At 43.5% G+C, this 16,910-nt stretch overlaps 1 protein-coding gene across 1 annotated transcript; it reads left to right on the top strand.

Moving 5' to 3' along the window:
- The first annotated feature begins 280 nt into the window (after window positions 1-280).
- On the top strand, window positions 281-14,355 carry PPM1E (protein phosphatase, Mg2+/Mn2+ dependent, 1E). Its single transcript, XM_009882728.1, has 9 exons — window positions 281-337; window positions 1,611-1,735; window positions 3,856-3,974; window positions 8,993-9,192; window positions 10,961-11,149; window positions 11,912-12,055; window positions 12,374-12,467; window positions 12,741-13,687; window positions 14,344-14,355. The coding sequence occupies exons 1-9, from the start codon at window positions 281-283 to the stop codon at window positions 14,353-14,355; spliced, it is 1,887 nt and encodes a 628-aa protein (XP_009881030.1).
- The last annotated feature ends 2,555 nt before the right edge of the window (window positions 14,356-16,910 follow it).

Below are 16,910 nucleotides of genomic sequence, written 5' to 3'. Positions count from 1 at the left end.
CGACATTATCATCCCTTGCTTGTAGATGAGGAATCGAAGGTCTGAGTGGTGAAGTGACTCGTCCAAGGTCAGCTGCTGAATTAGTGGTACGGCTATGAATAGGCATAGGCATTTTAGCTCTCGTCTCTCTGCTAAACAGGATCGTGCCCTCCCAGTTTTAATTTGTCATAACTTAATGACTAATAACATTTGAACACCTCGAATGTGGCAGAAGAATTTATTCTCAGCAGCCAACAGGTAATCCTTAGTTACACCAGCAGCAGGATGCAACGTACCTCCCATGTCCCCATGGATCCTGTCTGCTGCTACTTGTTTTGTGGAGAAGGTGCGAGGGCAGGTGAGGACCACCAGCGTGGCAAAGGCTGATCATTCGAGCGAGGGTCTTTGCTGTTTTGTGGGGTGCTGTAGTAGCTCACTTGAATGTTCACTTTTGGGATTAAAAACAAAGATCCTGGACCTGATTCTTCATTTGCCTTGCTGTAACAATAATGAAGTGTCCTGAGAGCAGTTTGACTTCAACATCTAATCTATTTTACAAGAAGTGAAAAAAAACCCAAACTCCAGTGCAGTCTGCTGTTGCTCGAAGAGGCTAAATAATTCAACTAAAGTCCTCTCAGGAGCCAAGTAAGAGACGTAAATTTGGAGTTGTGCTAATCAGGAAGAGGAAGTCATCTGTCTGCATCTGGTCACTTCCCTGCTTACATGGCGTAGTCCTGTAACGGCTACATAAGGAGCTTTGTGATGAACAAATGTCAAGGGCAATTAATTCTTTGGCAGGCAGCTGTTATTATTAGGACAAAGAGTGGCCAGACAGAGAAGGCAAGCCTTCAGCTGATTTGTTTTCTCTACTTTTTCCGTCGAAATGGAAAAGTCACTCAAACCCCAATGGTGAACTTTCATGCAATAAGAATTTTAAATTTGCCATCTCTTTTTTTAGTAGGAAACCTTATATTAGATTTAGAGCACAGAGGAACGGTTCAGAGAAAATGTTTGGAAAGTCTTCACCGCTTTAATGCTATCAGGAAGGAGCAGAGTTGTGTGTTAAGCTGGTAACATAATAATATGTGGGCTGAGTTAAGCCCACTTCAGACTGTTTTTCTCAAACTTAATTGATGGAAACGGCCCACTTTTAGGCTTGATTTATTACCTTAGCAGAGTTATTCCAGGATTGCTGCAATGCAACTGTGGGTGTTCTAAACACACCCACGCTGCCAGAGAATCAGGAAGGATGTACTTAAAATCCTCTAATTTATCTAATAACATCTTTAGCGGCTTTTTGTGTAGGTTTAGTATTGTAATGGAAATGCACTCTTTGGCTAGATAAAGAGCTGCTGTTCGAAACTGCCAGCATTGGCTGTAGGGACATGTAAATAGCATTTGGAGCTGATGGGGGAAATACTCTGACTAGCTACATACGCTGTAAATGCACCTTTCAATTCTGTAATCTGTCACTACGGTTAAAATAATACCTAAAATTTCAGATATGAATGCTCATGGCTCTGGGTCTCCACAGACGTGGCCTTCCCGCCTCCCCAGCCCACGCAGAGCAGAGGTTCTGCGTGTCGGGGGGTATTTTTCTTTGCTGTTTAGGTCTTGACTCTCTATTTTAGCAACCATTGCCGCCTCAGTTCTTAACCAGGTTCCCTCTTTGCCCATCGGTGGACATCCTTGAGGGGCTGCTTATAAGTGACACAAACCAACCTGGGTTTGCCTGCAGAGTTTCGGCGCTGAGCTGGTGAGGGTAAGCCTTGGACTGGGAAAGGAGCTGAGATTGCTCCAGGTGCTAGCGCAGCCTGTGATATTCGTGCCTGAAGCGAGCTCTGGCTGGTGGTGTGAATGCTTTCAGCGTGGATTCTTCTGCTGTGCGTTATTTAGGCTGAACCTTAACCTTTCTCTGCGTTTTTTCAGAACACTGTTCTCACGGTGCTGTGAACTGCTGGCACAATCATTCTATCCCCGGCATCGCAATCTCTGGCTTTTGTTGTAACATGGAAATCGCGTGTAACATGAACAGTAACCAGTATCCCCGCTCTGGAGTATTGGAGCTAATAATAGAAATGAAAAACCTGTTCTTTGTGAGCTAAATAAAGGCAGACAAGACTAGACAGAAAATCATCTTCTACACGCACCAGAAGTAAAGGAAGTCCCGGTGTGTTTTCCTCTTGCTGATTACTCTTACCGCTGGGCAGTGCTGTATGTAAATAGGATCAGAGTTCCTGTGTTGTGCGGGGAAGAGCCAGTCCTGAGACAGCTGATTTCCTCCAGCAGTCGTGCTTCATTAGCGTGCACGTCGCTGAGGCTTGGAGGTGCTGCGTGAGCAGAATACTCGGCTGCTAATTCTAGGAAATACTCTTACGGATGGTGCAGTAACGCCGTTCGAGTGGCTTTCTGCGTAACTTCAAGGCTCAGAGCTTGTCTCATGGCAATTTATCACTGGGACAAAGCTATTTATTGCTAATCTTATATTTAAATTATTTATAGATATGTTGAATAGCAAATAATGAGGGTTGGAGGACTTATTTTGTGTACATTTTCTAAATCTGTTACATAACCTTACTGTTCATAGCAGCATTTGGTATCAAGAATCTGGAAAACTATCATAAAATGGCTTTTCAAAGTGTTTTTTTTTCGAGTGTGGTGAATCTGATTTATTTTTTTTTCTGGAATTCATATTTCACTGCTGAAGCAATGGCATGTGGGCCAGTTTCGGATGGCAGTTGGCTTTCCTGGGCAGTGAACCAAATGTGAACGCAAGCGACGGTTGCCATGTGCTTCTCAGGCTCCAGAACGAAGTCTGACAAGTCCGGTTTGGTGTGTAGAAGGTTTTTCTGCTCTGGATGTGGTTGGACTGATGCTTCTGGGCTAACACCCCCTCTCCAACTGTGCTAAAAGCATGTGAACAGACTTACTGGGCGTAAGCAGAGGAAATAGGTTAAGGAAGTATATGTGTTCGTTACCTGTTCCCTGGCCCAGCTGGTGCAGAATTCTGTTGGTGCAGTTGGTGGATGGTTTCTGAGACTGAAATTAGCTCATATGTCTCTGTGTGGTCCTGCAATGGTGGACATGTCTTATGCAGGACATTGTTACCCCGATGATAACTATGGAAGCTGGAAGTTTCAGGCTGTGTCAGCAAGAGGCACACAGAGATGTTAAGGCAAACCAACGGGAAATACATATGCATAAATTAAGAGGTATTAAACTCCTCTTGAATGAGAGAATGTACATTAAAGTGGCCTTGGTTTGCTATAGATTAATTAACCTTGGGAGATACCAGGCTTAATTAAGCTACAGTGAGTTAAAGCCACTTTACTCATGATGGAGATCATTCACAAGGGAGCTTTTTAACCTTATGCACGTCAACTTCATACCTCCTATGGGTTTGCCTTAACTTTTGGTGTCCCTTGGTGAGGTTTTGGACACTTTGAAAACTGAGAACTTCTCTTATCCTTTGGAAACCTGACTCCAGTTCTTAGAAGAAACTGGACACAGTGAGCTTAAGATGAAAGTGTATAATGCGCATGTAGAAAATGTGCACTAAGCAAGGATTGCATGACAGATGCTGCAGAGGGGCTCAAGTCTAGATTTGAAAAGCATTTAAATAGGGTTTACGAAATGGAACATTAAAACTTAATAAACAGGGAACATAAGAGTGAAACAGGGTTACTAAAATCCCTGTGGTGAGTTTGAGCTCTTGCTGCAGGGTTGTGGTGCTGTCTAGCAAAGTAGAATCGGAAGTTTTACAAGTCTTGGTTCAAATTCCTGTTTGTTTATAGAAAAGTATTGTTATGTATTTCCCTGACTGCAAGTTACCTTGCTAAATCAGATGAAAATATCTTTTTTTTTTTTTTCCTCCAGTAATTGCCCTTCATTTTTGGCTGCTGCTTTAGCTAGAGCAACTTCAGATGAAGTCCTTCAGAGTGATCTTTCGGCACACTACTTACCAAAGCATGTGGACAACGCAGATGGGATCATACGTAAGTATATCTGTGCATGATAATGTACGGTTTTACATGGTGTGGATCTTTCATTTACACTGAATACTGGAACACTTTGCAGATAATTCGTGGATTATTTTTTTTTTTAAGTCAGTATTGACTTCAGTGATCCATCTAGTCTCACCACTTGAATGGTATTAGATTTTCCTCAAGTTAGTTCTTTCAACCAGCTAGCTAAATGAGGAATGTTCCATACTGATGTAAAAAGATTCATGGAAAATTCACCACCACTCCTGATAGAGCTAGTGGCTAATTTCTTAGTCAGACTTTCTCTGGTTGTACTTGAGTCTTTTATCAAATTTTTCTCCTAAGACCAGGTGAAATTACTCTTTTTTTCTTTTAAGTGCTCCTTCATAAGACTGTGTCCGGTGGCCCTGAATTTCTTTACATGCAGTTTAGACTTATGTGGTCCTGCTGCTTGCTGGCACGTGCCAGTTGTCCTCCATCATTAGAGCAAAGTCTAATATATGTGGGAAGAGAGACTTTAATCCTGAATTATTTCAGTCAGTATAGTTTTTACCATGGCTTTTAATTTTTTTTTTTTTTTGGTTTAGCAAAGGTTAGTATAAAGGTATTGTGTGCTTAAAAGGAAAATTTCTTTTTCTCCATTTGTCTGGGTTGGCTGACAAGATTCTTCAGCATCCAGCTCAAAGCCGTGTACCCTATATAGTTTCGGGATTCTGCTGAACTAAATAGCCTCAAAAAACTTACCGGGCCACTCATTACAATGAAGAACAATGTTTCTCACATGTATTGAGAGGAATTCTGTCATTTGATCTTGAAAATACAGTCACTAAACCACTTTGTCCATTCCCTCCTTTTTTGACAAAAAATATAAGTAAATTATTTAGGGGATAAGTAGGAGATATACATCCGTCTCTTCAAAAAGGAAAATTCTGGTATATTTCTCAGAGGTCTTTGGAAACCTGAGAAAAAGAAAAACATGCTGTGGGTTCCCTTTTTGTAGGTATTGCTGCCTCCTCCTGCTGAGCAGGTAAATGGAATAGATTTGTCATTGTTCTGGCTGAGCAGCCTTCATTAATTTCAAATTGAGATCTCTGAGACTTGCATAAATATTTGACAGTCTCCAAGGAAATGTTGACTAAGCCTCCACACAGAATATCTAAAGAGTTCAACAAAAAAAGAAAAAGAAAAGAGAAAACCACAAAACCTTCACACCTACAGAAATTGCCATTTAAATATATCTAAATCTGTAGTACACCGATGCAAACACAGATTGATATATGTATGGGCTATAGCAGGCGCTAAAAATATGACTCCAGCTGCAGTATGTTGAGGTGAACTGTCATAACAAAAGTATTTGAAAATAAAATACACCTTTACAGATGCAATGAAAGTGTTAAAAGATGAAGATAAAGAGAGGGAGGAAGAGAGAGAGAAGATCTTCTGGACTGTAATAAAGCAATGGTTTCATATGAATACTGCAATTTCAAATAATATACCATAAAGGATAGTTTTTGAAATGGAGCATTAGCTCAAGTGATGCAAGGTTTGGCTAAGAAAACCGTTAAAAAACTAGGGGGAGTCATGCGGGAGTGAAGGAAATTTCATTGCCAAAGGTCAGTAACTCCGTTCTAGCTAACTTTCTTGGTAGGAGTCCTTTGAGAAACCCGGGCTAGTTACTGTGACTGATGAGTGCCCTAGCTGGTACCATTGAGGGAGACTTTCATGCTTTGAAAGAAAAGAAAGGGAACTGTAGCAGGAGATGAAAATGGGATTTCTACATCTTGAAGTTTTGTGCTCAGAGTTCACTGTTTATGCTAATGACGTTTGGACTGCTGCAAAATGCGAAACCAAGCTGAATTTAGCTGGCTGGTTTTGGTATCCAGTTCTGTGTCAGCTTTTCTTATGAATCCAGAAAGATTTTTACTCTGTATAATACAAGGAGACATTTACCTGATTTGCCTCAAGTTTGAATTTGCTAGAAGAAAAAAAAATTATTCCAAATTTCCTTAGTGGCACATTTCAGTCTGAGTAGTGCAACGTGACATATCATATTGCATGCTTAGGACTGGTAAAAGCAGTTATTGGTGTGCTGGTGGAAAGGAAATTAGAAGCTTCATGAGAAAAGAATGCTAACCTTAAAAGAAGAAAAACTGTTTTGAGACCACGAATGTAGGCATGCAAGAATATAGGCCTGATATTTCAAGGGTGACCATGTGTCATTGGATATCAAGAATAGAATCTGAGAGTCATAGGCTGTGACTGATTCTTCTCTTCCTGTTAAACTGGAGAGGAGCGAGAGAGCTTCCATGAGAACTGAAAGACTTTTGATTTCCTTTGTGAAAGGTCAGGTTAAGAACATTTAGTTATCTTTTTCATGGAGGAAGATAGTCATGTGCGGGTTCAGCATTGTTAACGAGCCACCAAAGGAGCCTGGATAGTAGGACTGCGTTACGTGGTGGAGGTATCTAAAATATCCAGCAGACTTCACAAAGCAAATTGCAAAGTCCCATTGCCCAATCTTTCCAGGTACCAGGAGAGAAGATTACTATAACCAAGACACAAAGAAGTCATTGACCAGTCAGAAACTGGAGTTCTTAGATTAAGGAAAACCTTGGTCATTGGCTTAATGACATGTCTACTGACCCGGGTACTGATCCCTGTTGTCACACTGTCCACATTTTCAAGAAAGGTGTTAAAATTTAGGTACTAAAAAGCAAAATCTGGTTACTGGTATTCTTTCTACCCTGATTTTGCCCTAAAAGAAATCCGTCGTCTTTGGGAGCAATAATGCCTGAGCTGGATTTCCCACTAGCTGCGGTACAATTAAGCTCTACTTCCAACGCTGGGGATTTTGGAGCAGCAGGAGGGAAATTAAATTCTCCATGACACAGCCACAATGACAGCTGAGTCAGCTCTGGCTCAGCGCTGCAGCATTAACAATTGATGAGTAATTTACAGCTGTGAGGGGGTGGTTTCACTGTTGTGGGCCTTTCGCCTGTTTTAACCTCAAGAGCAATTATTGATGATGCTGACAGTACGCACACTCCCTGCTGGGGAAGGGTATTTAATGTCTCAGCGCAGCCAATGGGTTCGCTCCCTCCCTCCTTCTGAGTGACGCTCTGAAGTGTAACAGCCACGTGACATTGAAATGTACACCGTGTCCCTTCATACGTGCTCACCGGAAAAAAAAATGGAAGAGCAAGTCTGTAGGGTTCACTTCTGTAAAGTGTAATTTGAACGTGTCAGGCTGTCCGTGTTCCCTCGTTAAATATATTACCCAGCAAATAGATTACTGGTGGCACCAGTGAGAGCAGTATGGGTGTTGTGGGGGAATCGGTACCCATTGCTATGGCAGTGGTGGGATGACACAATCATTTGATTTCCACCGCTTGTTTTTAAAGCTATGTGATCAAGAAGCTAGGGCTCCTTCTTTTGATTACAGGTTATTTCCAGCTTAATGGCTGCTCTTGCAGATCAAGTTTGAACCAACTCATAATCAGCAGAGCTGGCAATCGTGGAAACACAGAATGGTTTGGGTTGGAAGTGACCTGAAAGACCATCTCGTTCCACCCCCCTGCCCTGGGCAGGGACACCTCCCACCAGCCCAGGTTGCTCCAAGCCCCGTCCAACCTGGCCTTGAACACCTCCAGGGATGGGGCAGCCACAGCTTCTCTGCGCAACCTGGGCCAGGGGCTCACCAGCCTCATTGTAAAAAATTTCTTCCTTATATCTAGTCTAAATCTACCTTGTTTCAGTTTAAAATCATCACCCCTTGCCCTGTCATCCCTATCACTACAGTCCCTGATCAAGAGTCCCTCCCCAGCTCTCCTGTAGCCCCTTTAGGGACCAGAAGGGGCTCTAAGGTCTCCCCGGAGCCTTCTCTTCTCCAGGCTGAACCCCCCCAACTCTCCCAGCCTGTCCTCCCAGCAGAGGGGCTCCAGCCCTCCCAGCATCTTCGTGGCCTCCTCTGGGCTCGCTCCAACAGGTCCAAATGTATCTTGCTCCTAAGGCTCTTGGCCCCCTGATCACTATAGCCCACACCTTGTGTAGGCCTAGTACAGAAGCTAGTAAATGCCACTTTTAGGCTTTTCACAGAATTTCTGTGAACCGCGAGATGCTGTAAGCCTCCCCACTGCTCCCTGTATTTGGGCCATTCCTCCCCCAGGAACGATTGACACTCGTGGATTGCTGATGTTTAGCTTTGAAGATCTCTGGCTTGGGTGAATGATCATGAAAAAGGAGATTTTGTGTTCGGCTCTTGATTCTTCCATCCTGTTTTCCTGCCCTGAACTTCAGAACAACTGTCAAGTGCCTGAGTTTTCACATTTTAAAATTGCTATTTCTCAGGAGTGACAGTTCAGCATTTTCTTAAATTTAAAACCTTTATAGTTTTCTCATTTGCTCATGCAGATATCTTTGACGCAGTCTAGTCAGGAATCTGGAAATAATGTTATGAAACTAAGAAGGTACCTGTATGTGTACACTGCTAAATGTGTACTCTGCCAAAACATCTTGAAGTAATGATAATAATTTCTGTAGATTATTTGCCACTGTATTGCCTCAGTTCTGCAGTGAAGTGGTGTTTGGAATAGATTGTTTGGTCTAAAACCAGTATGTCATTGCAACGGATTGCAGTTTTCGTATGTGATGCTTTATGCCATGATGAAGTCCCTGTCAGAGCCGCTGTGGCACAGCTGGACCACCCGCTGCAGAGTGACACGGGGGATCAAATGCTGTGGGACACATACTTGCTTTTCATTTTTCCTGATGCTGCAAATGAGTTCCCCAAAGGCACGGGGGAATGTTGAAGTTAAAAAGACAAACAAACAATGAGCTGCTTACTGATGAATGCTGATTATGGTGACTTTGGCTTCCTCTTTTTATGCATCAGAGCCCAGAATTTCCCTGCTGACATCCATTTCAACTCCTTGGCTAAAATGGTTTTGTTTCATCTTTGTAATGTATGCAAGAAAAAAATTCTCACTTAATAATACTCTCAGCCTTTCATTTGTGGTTTTTGCCTTCCCCAGAGATTGAAACGGTGAAGTTAGCCCGTTTAGTTTTTAGCAAACTGCATGAGATCTGCAGCAACTGGGTGAAAGACTTTCCACTCCAGCCGAAACCCCACCGCTACTACGAGACATCCATCCATGCCATCAAGAACATGCGCAGGAAGATGGAAGACAAGCATGTCTGCATCCCAGACTTCAACATGCTCTTCAACCTTGAGGTAAAAAGAGATCATGTGGAAGACACACATGTACGCTAAATACAGTTTCCATTCTTGGGGAAAGGAGGCAGTGTTCTACTGTGCAAATGAAAGTCATACCTGTGAGGGACCTGAGGAGGACTGGCAGTCAAGACACAAACCTGGTCTTAGGTTAGTTCAGTTGATATTCTGTAACCATAGCAGCAGACTGACATGCAGTTTCTCCATAGGGTATGAGGAATAAAAGAACAATTTTCAGTCTTCTGGTGAAACGTCATCTAACTGAACAAATTTTGTATCTGGCCCGTCCTGATGTAGCCACTCGTGCAGTGGCTGAAGGACTGACCTGCCATCGTGCAGAAAGCAGCCCTGCTTTTGTGAGTGGTAGCTGATGCCTTGTGGTACCATGTGATAAACCAAGGTAGGAGCTTCTCTTTGGCTGAAGATGCCCGGGTGTAGAAGAGGATTGCCAATGGAGGTGAGGAAGTGGTTCAGCTTACAGTTCATCGCTGAGGCCAGTTGTCTTCAGGGGTGAGTCTGTACTGCTTGTCAGCCCTTTCTCTTGGGAGGAAGAAGCCAAAAGCAACGATAAGGAAAGCAAGCAACTAAATAAATAAAGTAATCGCAAAACTTATAGGAGAGTGGGGTGCAGTTCGCACAAGAATGGAGCACCATGAGTAGTTTGGTGGAACTGGGGCCAGACTTCCCTCCATTGATTTCTTTATGTGGCCATCGGTCAAACACTCGTGCTCGCTCTTCCTTCGGATATAAAACTGGACACTGAAGAATGGCAAATAGAAGAAAGTGGCAAGAATGTTACCTTTAGGATCAGATTGCTGCATAATTGATTCTTTATCATATCTTGTCACTTTAATAACTGTCTTCTGCCCAATCCACATTCTTGCCTTTAAATGATATTAATGCAAACAGAGGCAGATGTTTCCTTTGCCTGTCAGTTGTCAGCTTTCGTATTCCAATTTGTGTTGGAGCCCATTACTTAAAAATTACAATGTGCAAATATTCTAGTCATTGAGATGGCTGTCAAGGTTGAATTGGCACTGACAGTGGGTTGGTGTGTTCTATGTATGAATAGGCACAGGAGTTGATGTCTCTTGGTACGGCATTGTTTCTCTGTTTGAACAGATAGGGGGAAGCTGCAAAAACTGACGTGATGAGTGATTTTCCTGTATTTGATTTGTGAATGTAATCACAATTATCTGATGAGAGAGTACATAACATTTTTTTAAAAACCAGGCATCTAAGGTGATATGGATTAGACTTAAAAAAAAAAAACCAACAAAAAAAAAAAGAAGAATGAAAGCAGAGGCTGGCTGGCTTCACGTTTTAACTGTACTGGCATTTTATCCCTGGTGGATTCCAGTCTTGATGTAGACTTCATGCAAACTGTATTGGATGTTCTTCTCCCTCTGCGGTTTTTGCAGTCACAAAAACTCCTGCACAATTTGATGAGAATGGCACTTTCTATTTGAGTTGAGTGACTGAATTGTAACAAATGGAACATAAGGAGCACTGAGAGCGCTACACGGGTGATTCTTGCAGGGCATCTCTTGCAGTTTGCAGGTAAAATTCATCAGCAATAAGGTGGAAATTTCCCGCAGATGCAAGTGAAGATGGTCTGAGTAGTTTGTTTTTCTAGTGCAGACTCTGCCTTCAAGTGCAATTTAATGAGGACACCACAAATCTCAAGTTCAAAAGTTTTACGACAACCCAATTAGCTGTTTGCATCGCTTTCTCCTAAGTTGTTTTCTCAATGTGTTTCCATTGACAGGACCAAGAAGAGCAAGCTTATTTTGCAGTGTTTGATGGTCATGGGGGAGTGGATGCTGCCATCTATGCCTCCATCCATCTCCATGTCAACATGGTCCATCAGGAGATGTTTCAGCATGACCCGGCAGAGGCACTGTGCCGAGCTTTCCGGGTGACCGATGAGCGCTTTGTCCAGAAGGCAGCCAGAGAGGTGATTGACTTACCTGGGCTTGACTCCGAAAGTATTAATCTATACATTCTGTCGTTGGTAGCAGTGATGCTCCAAGTGCTGTGCTGAGCACAGGCCAGGGGTCAGCACAGAGCTGGCCGTGCACAGTCCACGGAGCCGGTGCCCACGGGGAGGCTTCTTTGTGTTCCATAAAGATGTCAGCCTCCACTTCTCACAACATCCAGTTCATTTAGAAGGATGCTGCTGCTGTTCTTATGTTCGCATGCTAACTAGGTTTAGTCCTTGGGGTGCTTTTTTTAACTCATCTCTACTACATGCATTTTTCTTAGCTCCAGAAAGCACGAATAAAACTGACTCCTAGCCCTCCTAAACTCATGCGAGGGCTGAGTGAAGTGCAGGGAACTCAACATGCTTACAAATAAACCTCCTCCAAGTTCATTAACATGCATGCGTTCCTATCAACAGATAGGAAAGTGGCACGGCAAGTCAACTAAACCAGTATCACAGCAGATCGCTGGCAGCGCCCAGCTTCTGAAACGCGATTCCAAGGCAAGGGAGAGTCACAGGGCAAAATCCATCACTTGCATTCGGCCGGGCTGGCTCTGAGGGGCTGTTACTGAGCAGTTGTAGCAGTAAGTGAAAGCACTGCGTGTTCTTCCCGGAACAGGCTGCGCATTAGAATAGCAGCATGTTCTGTCCTCGAGTTAAAGCAAGAAAACGCTTTGAAATCGTTCTTATTGGCTTATCTAAAACTGGGGGCGTTTTTTTTTCCACCCTATCCAGAGTCTGCGTTGTGGAACCACTGGGGTGGTGACGTTCATCCGAGGAAATATGCTGCATGTGGCTTGGCTTGGGGACTCCCAGGTTATGCTCGTGAGGAAAGGCCAAGCTGTGGAGCTGATGAAACCCCACAAACCAGATCGAGAGGTGAGAATGGCCCATTTTAAATACACCGGGGCAGCGTTTACCACTGAAGCTGACAGGTATCACCTTTATGTGGGGTGCTGGGACGCTGGGTGTTGCCTTGCCAACGTCTCTTGGAGCGGCAGTGTACGTTCCGGTTGTCCTGCTTTCTTTGGAAATTGGTATGGATTTGTGTGCACATCCTTTGTTCTCATCTGGTGGGGCCCGCAGCCTCCACCGTGCTGTGTTTGTGAAACGCCACAGGTTCGCTGAAGTGTTCGGAGCGTGGTGGCAGTACTAAGCGCTCTGTCCAAACAACGCTTGTGTTGCCTTGCTGTTTAGGATGAGAAGAAGCGCATTGAGGCACTCGGTGGCTGCGTGGTCTGGTTTGGAGCTTGGAGGGTGAATGGGAGCCTGTCAGTCTCCAGAGCTATTGGTAAGAATACGCTTGAATTCCTTTTTCAGACTTGTTTTTCTTTTTAATTAAAACTTTAATTTTCTAGTCATCAAAATTTGAAATATGGCTGAAGACAGAACTGCGAGCGATGACCTCTATTTTTGTCTCTACAGTTTGAGGGAATAATTTCCAAATAATTTCTTTAAGTTGGGATAAGAGTCATTGGCTCCACGCTGTGTTAATAAAAGGGCTTCCAGATGCTATGGCTGCAAACCCACGGTCTTGTGTATGTTGTGTGTTGTTTTTCCACAGGGGACGCTGAGCACAAGCCATATATCTGTGGGGACGCAGACTCTGCCTCCACTGTACTAGATGGCTCTGAAGACTACCTCATTTTAGCCTGCGATGGCTTCTATGACACAGTCAATCCCGATGAGGCAGTCAAAGTGGTGGCTGACCATCTAAAGGAGAATAACGGCGACAGCAGCATGGTAGCACATAAATTAGTGGCATCTGCTCGGGATGCCGGTTCCAGCGACAACATTACTGTCATTGTGGTATTTCTCAGGGACATGAACGCAGCAGTTGCTGTTAGTGAGGAGTCGGACTGGACGGAGAACTCTTTCCAAGGTGGGCAAGAAGACAATGGGGAAGACAAGGAAAACCACGGAGACTGCAAACGACCGTGGCCCCAGCACCAGTGCTCAGCACCTGCAGACCTAGGCTATGATGGACGAGTGGATTCCTTCACCGACAGAACTAGCTTAAGCATAGGGTCCGGCGTTAACCTCTTTGATGATCAAGGCTATTTAGACCTGACAAAAACAGAAACTAGTACACCTCAGAGTGCCAAATGTCCGCCACCAATTCAAGCATTTAGTCCCGGCATACCAAAGAGTGCGAATTTGATCAACGGCTTAACAGTGAAGAATGAATCACCAGAGCGCACCATGTCGTCGACCTGTGGACAGAGCGATCCCAGGGAGTACGACGCTCCTCTTAGTTTGGGTGCTGCAGGGCAGAGCATCTACAGGGTGAAGGGTTTATCCCCCATCTTCTTTGGGCTGGAAGATGAACTGTTCAAATCCCTGGGAAAACGAGCTGCGTTCTTTCACTTTCGGCTCTGTAACGGCAAGAGGCGACGAGGAGCCAGGCTCAAACCAAAGTTTCACACACCGCTCGTGGCTCATGAGCCTTCCCATATAGAAGGGTCGAGTCTGTCCTTACCTGTCCGGGGCCGCGGTAGCACGAGGTTGTCGGTAAGACACTCCCCGTGGTGGAGGCTGGCTAGTCATAGCGCTTACGGCGAGAGCATGTTTTTGATGCGAAGACAAAGTAATTGTATACCAGATTCATATCTTCATCAATGCTGTAAAATGTAACCATTATCTCCCTCGTGTTCCCCCGTCAGAGTCCCAAAATAGACATTCCCAAAATAAAACTGGCATCATCAGAAAGCGAAAAAAGGTGGGCATTTCAGAACTGTACTCCAGTCCCCTGCAAAGCTCAAACCATGTGTAAATAGATCTAGGAATTAACAAATGTAGTTGTTTCAATCTCAGTAAAGTTTGCTGGTGGTGCCACCCCGAGCAATGCCACAGCCACCCGCACACGCGAGTATCTAGCCACATTCACTAGTGAAAGCCAAACAGCCGGTTCACGTGAACAGACGCGGTTAGGGAACAGTCTGTAGCAACACAGAAAGCTGAACCTGCCTGAGGTACGTCTGCGGAGCAATATGTACAGAAAGATTCTGGTTTAGAACCGCCAAATTTTTTTAGCGGGGGGGAAGTTTCTGTAGAAGTCGAGGTGTGTGGGTTTTTCTTTTTTTTTTTTTTTTTTTTTTTGTGTTCTGCTTTCTGTTTATTTCAGGCGAGCATTAAGATGAATCAGAAAATTACATCCACTTTTGCAGGTAGACGACTAAAAGCCATACAGGGTTTTACCAGGTAACTTAGGAATGGACAAACTGAGCTCCTGCTGCTCTGTTCTCAGACTCTGATTGAGGTACAGACCCATAATTTACCTATTTTTTTTCATGTAACATAAAATGTGGAATATGAAGAAAACTGTTTTTTGTAGTTTTTAAAAAATGATTTCCTATGGCTAGAGGTGCAGGGTAGGGAATTTCGTATCTTTCTGGTGCTTTTAGTGGCATTTCTCTCGTTTGTCAGTTTAGGAAACTGTTCTCAATTAGTTTTAATCGAACATGATTGTGCTTAACGCTTTGAGCCAACCTCTTTCCACCATAACTTCATCTCAGGTCTTAAAAGAAACCAATCTGTGGAGATGTTCAGTACAATACCGCTGTCACTCAACCAGTCAAACCGGAGAACTGCTTGCGAGAGATAATGAGCAATTTGATGAGCTGTTTGGTTTCGGTAATGATTTCTAGATGGCAAAGGCATAATTTAATATAAAGTTGCAGCATGGAGGATGGTAGTAGGATGCTGTGTCTACAAGGAGCGCTATCGCTGCAATTTGGTGTTTTCCAGCGTGCGTAGGAGTGGATGCCGGGCTGCCGGAGCAATCCAAAGCCAACGGAAATGCCGTGGATGAGGATGGGCAGGGGCTGCGCGCGGGGTTTAGCGGAGAGGGTAGAATTCACTAACGAGCCAGAGCTCTGCTTCGGTTAAACCTGGGTTCAGAAAGGGAAGTGAGGAACATCACTTGCCCTTATTTTCATAAGCGGAGCGTTATTGCTCAAACTGGGAAGCAAACAGTTCCCACCAGCTCCTCCCTACTCCCGGGGCGATGTTAAACCCTCAGGGGAGCGGTTAATTGGGACGTAAGTAAGCAGACGATTCCCGTCAGCTCCACTAAATACGCATCCTGTTACTATTATTTGTTACAATAAGACATTGGTAAGAGTATGAATAAAGTAAGTCTTCATAGACGCTTATTGTACAATTCATATCATTTTAGTGGTAACAATAACAGTATTAGTATTTAGCTAGAATTTGCAAAGTATTTTAATATTAAGTAGCCAGGAGATTATTCAACACGACGAGATGGCAAGGTTTGAATTCTGCCAATTTCCGCTTCTTCTGTCTTTGATGCACTACTTTAAAAGCAATCTGATGAACAGCAAAAGGCTTCGTGAGTAACCAGGAGCTGGAGTGTGGCTTTAGATTCCTTTGATCTTTTTCAGACTTTTTTTTAATCTTACGGGATCATTGGCTCTTATCTGTCATCTTATTAAGCCTTAGCTGTTGTCAACCTTCTCTTCAGCTGCAGCATATGTTCCAAGTCAGATTAACTGAGGAAATTTGAGAAACCATGAAATGGTAAAATATGCAACTCGGGGGCATCTCTGCGGTGCCTTTGTTTTAAATTATTCACAGTAATAATGACGCATCGAAAGTCCATCTTATAGCTGACTGCCGTGCTTTGGAGAGAGAGGTGGTGTAAGTGCAATTCTTTGTGTGAGTAAATTAGAATGAAAAGCCGTTATGGACGATAAACTTCTTCCCAGCCTGCAGGAGCAGTTGAAGAGCACTGGACTGCATGTGTGCTGTTTTGGGAAGGATCTAGCTTTTTAGGTGTGGATTCATAAACGATAACTCTGCGACTCATACCGTGTATCTCGCTAGGAGAAAAAAATCTGCCATCGTAGTTCCAGTGTGGTCAGGTAAAAACATTGTATAGATATAGCAAGTGTTCATTTCTTCACTAAATGCATATTTATAGAGTAGATAGGAACCATTTGTAAGGTAAGTCCTTTAAAGTTCTATACTATTAAAAGTAGTGGTTATTGGTCTGATATATGCTGCTCTTGATTCTACACACTAGACAAAAAAGCAGTGCTTTGTGAAATGCAGTGTTTTCTCTTAATGCCACTGGTGATAGGAAGTAGTTCTCTTCAGTTCGAAATCCTGTGCCCTTATTTGCTGCTTGCTAACGTAAGCAATAATCCCTCTCTGATGGTATCTAAGTGTTCTGTATCTCGTACTTTGATTGTCTATCTGGTGACAATGTAAAAATATTAGGCTAATATAAAAGTATCTAATTGTATTTATTAACTGTTGATACTGAGATTCAGTCTGTGACCTGTGTTTTGTATTTTTATTGTGTATCTTAGTGGTGGTGAAATTTGTATAACGATTCTTTCCAATAAAGAGCTGAAGTATCCCTTTTCCGCGTTAACACAACCCGCATCAGTTTCAGTTCACGTGTTAAGCGTGTTTGCAGAACTAGGAGGTAGGTAGTGAAAACATTATTTTATTTTATTTTATTTTTTGAAATTGTGTTGGTTTTGAGAAAGGGGCTGCAGGCGGTTCGTCTGAAGCTGCTCAAAACTCGCTCGTAAGCTCTTCACTGTGAGTACCAGCGGGATTCACTCAATCCCCACTCTGGTAGTTTCCTGTGTACACTTCTTAAATGCGCAACTCTGAGGACTGTCTGCGTCGCAGAGAGCAGTATAGCACCAGACCAGGGAGCTGTTAACCCATTTCGATTTGCACTAAAGGTGGGTGGAAACGC

The sequence above is a fragment of the Charadrius vociferus genome, unplaced genomic scaffold, assembly GCF_000708025.1.
Source record: "Charadrius vociferus isolate BGI_N301 unplaced genomic scaffold, ASM70802v2 scaffold793, whole genome shotgun sequence".
Classification (NCBI taxonomy): domain Eukaryota; kingdom Metazoa; phylum Chordata; class Aves; order Charadriiformes; family Charadriidae; genus Charadrius; species Charadrius vociferus.
Note: the sequence above shows the minus strand (reverse complement) of the source record. Positions and strands in the feature narration are given on the sequence as shown.

Bases quoted from the DNA above. Each gene is read 5' to 3' on its own strand.
- PPM1E (XM_009882728.1), top strand. From the start codon at position 281: ATGTCCCCATGGATCCTGTCTGCTGCTACTTGTTTTGTGGAGAAGGTG. The intron at 3,975-8,992 runs GTAAGTATATCT...TGCCTTCCCCAG, and splicing joins CAACGCAGATGGGATCATAC to AGATTGAAACGGTGAAGTTA. The intron at 12,056-12,373 runs GTGAGAATGGCC...CTTGCTGTTTAG, and splicing joins CCCACAAACCAGATCGAGAG to GATGAGAAGAAGCGCATTGA.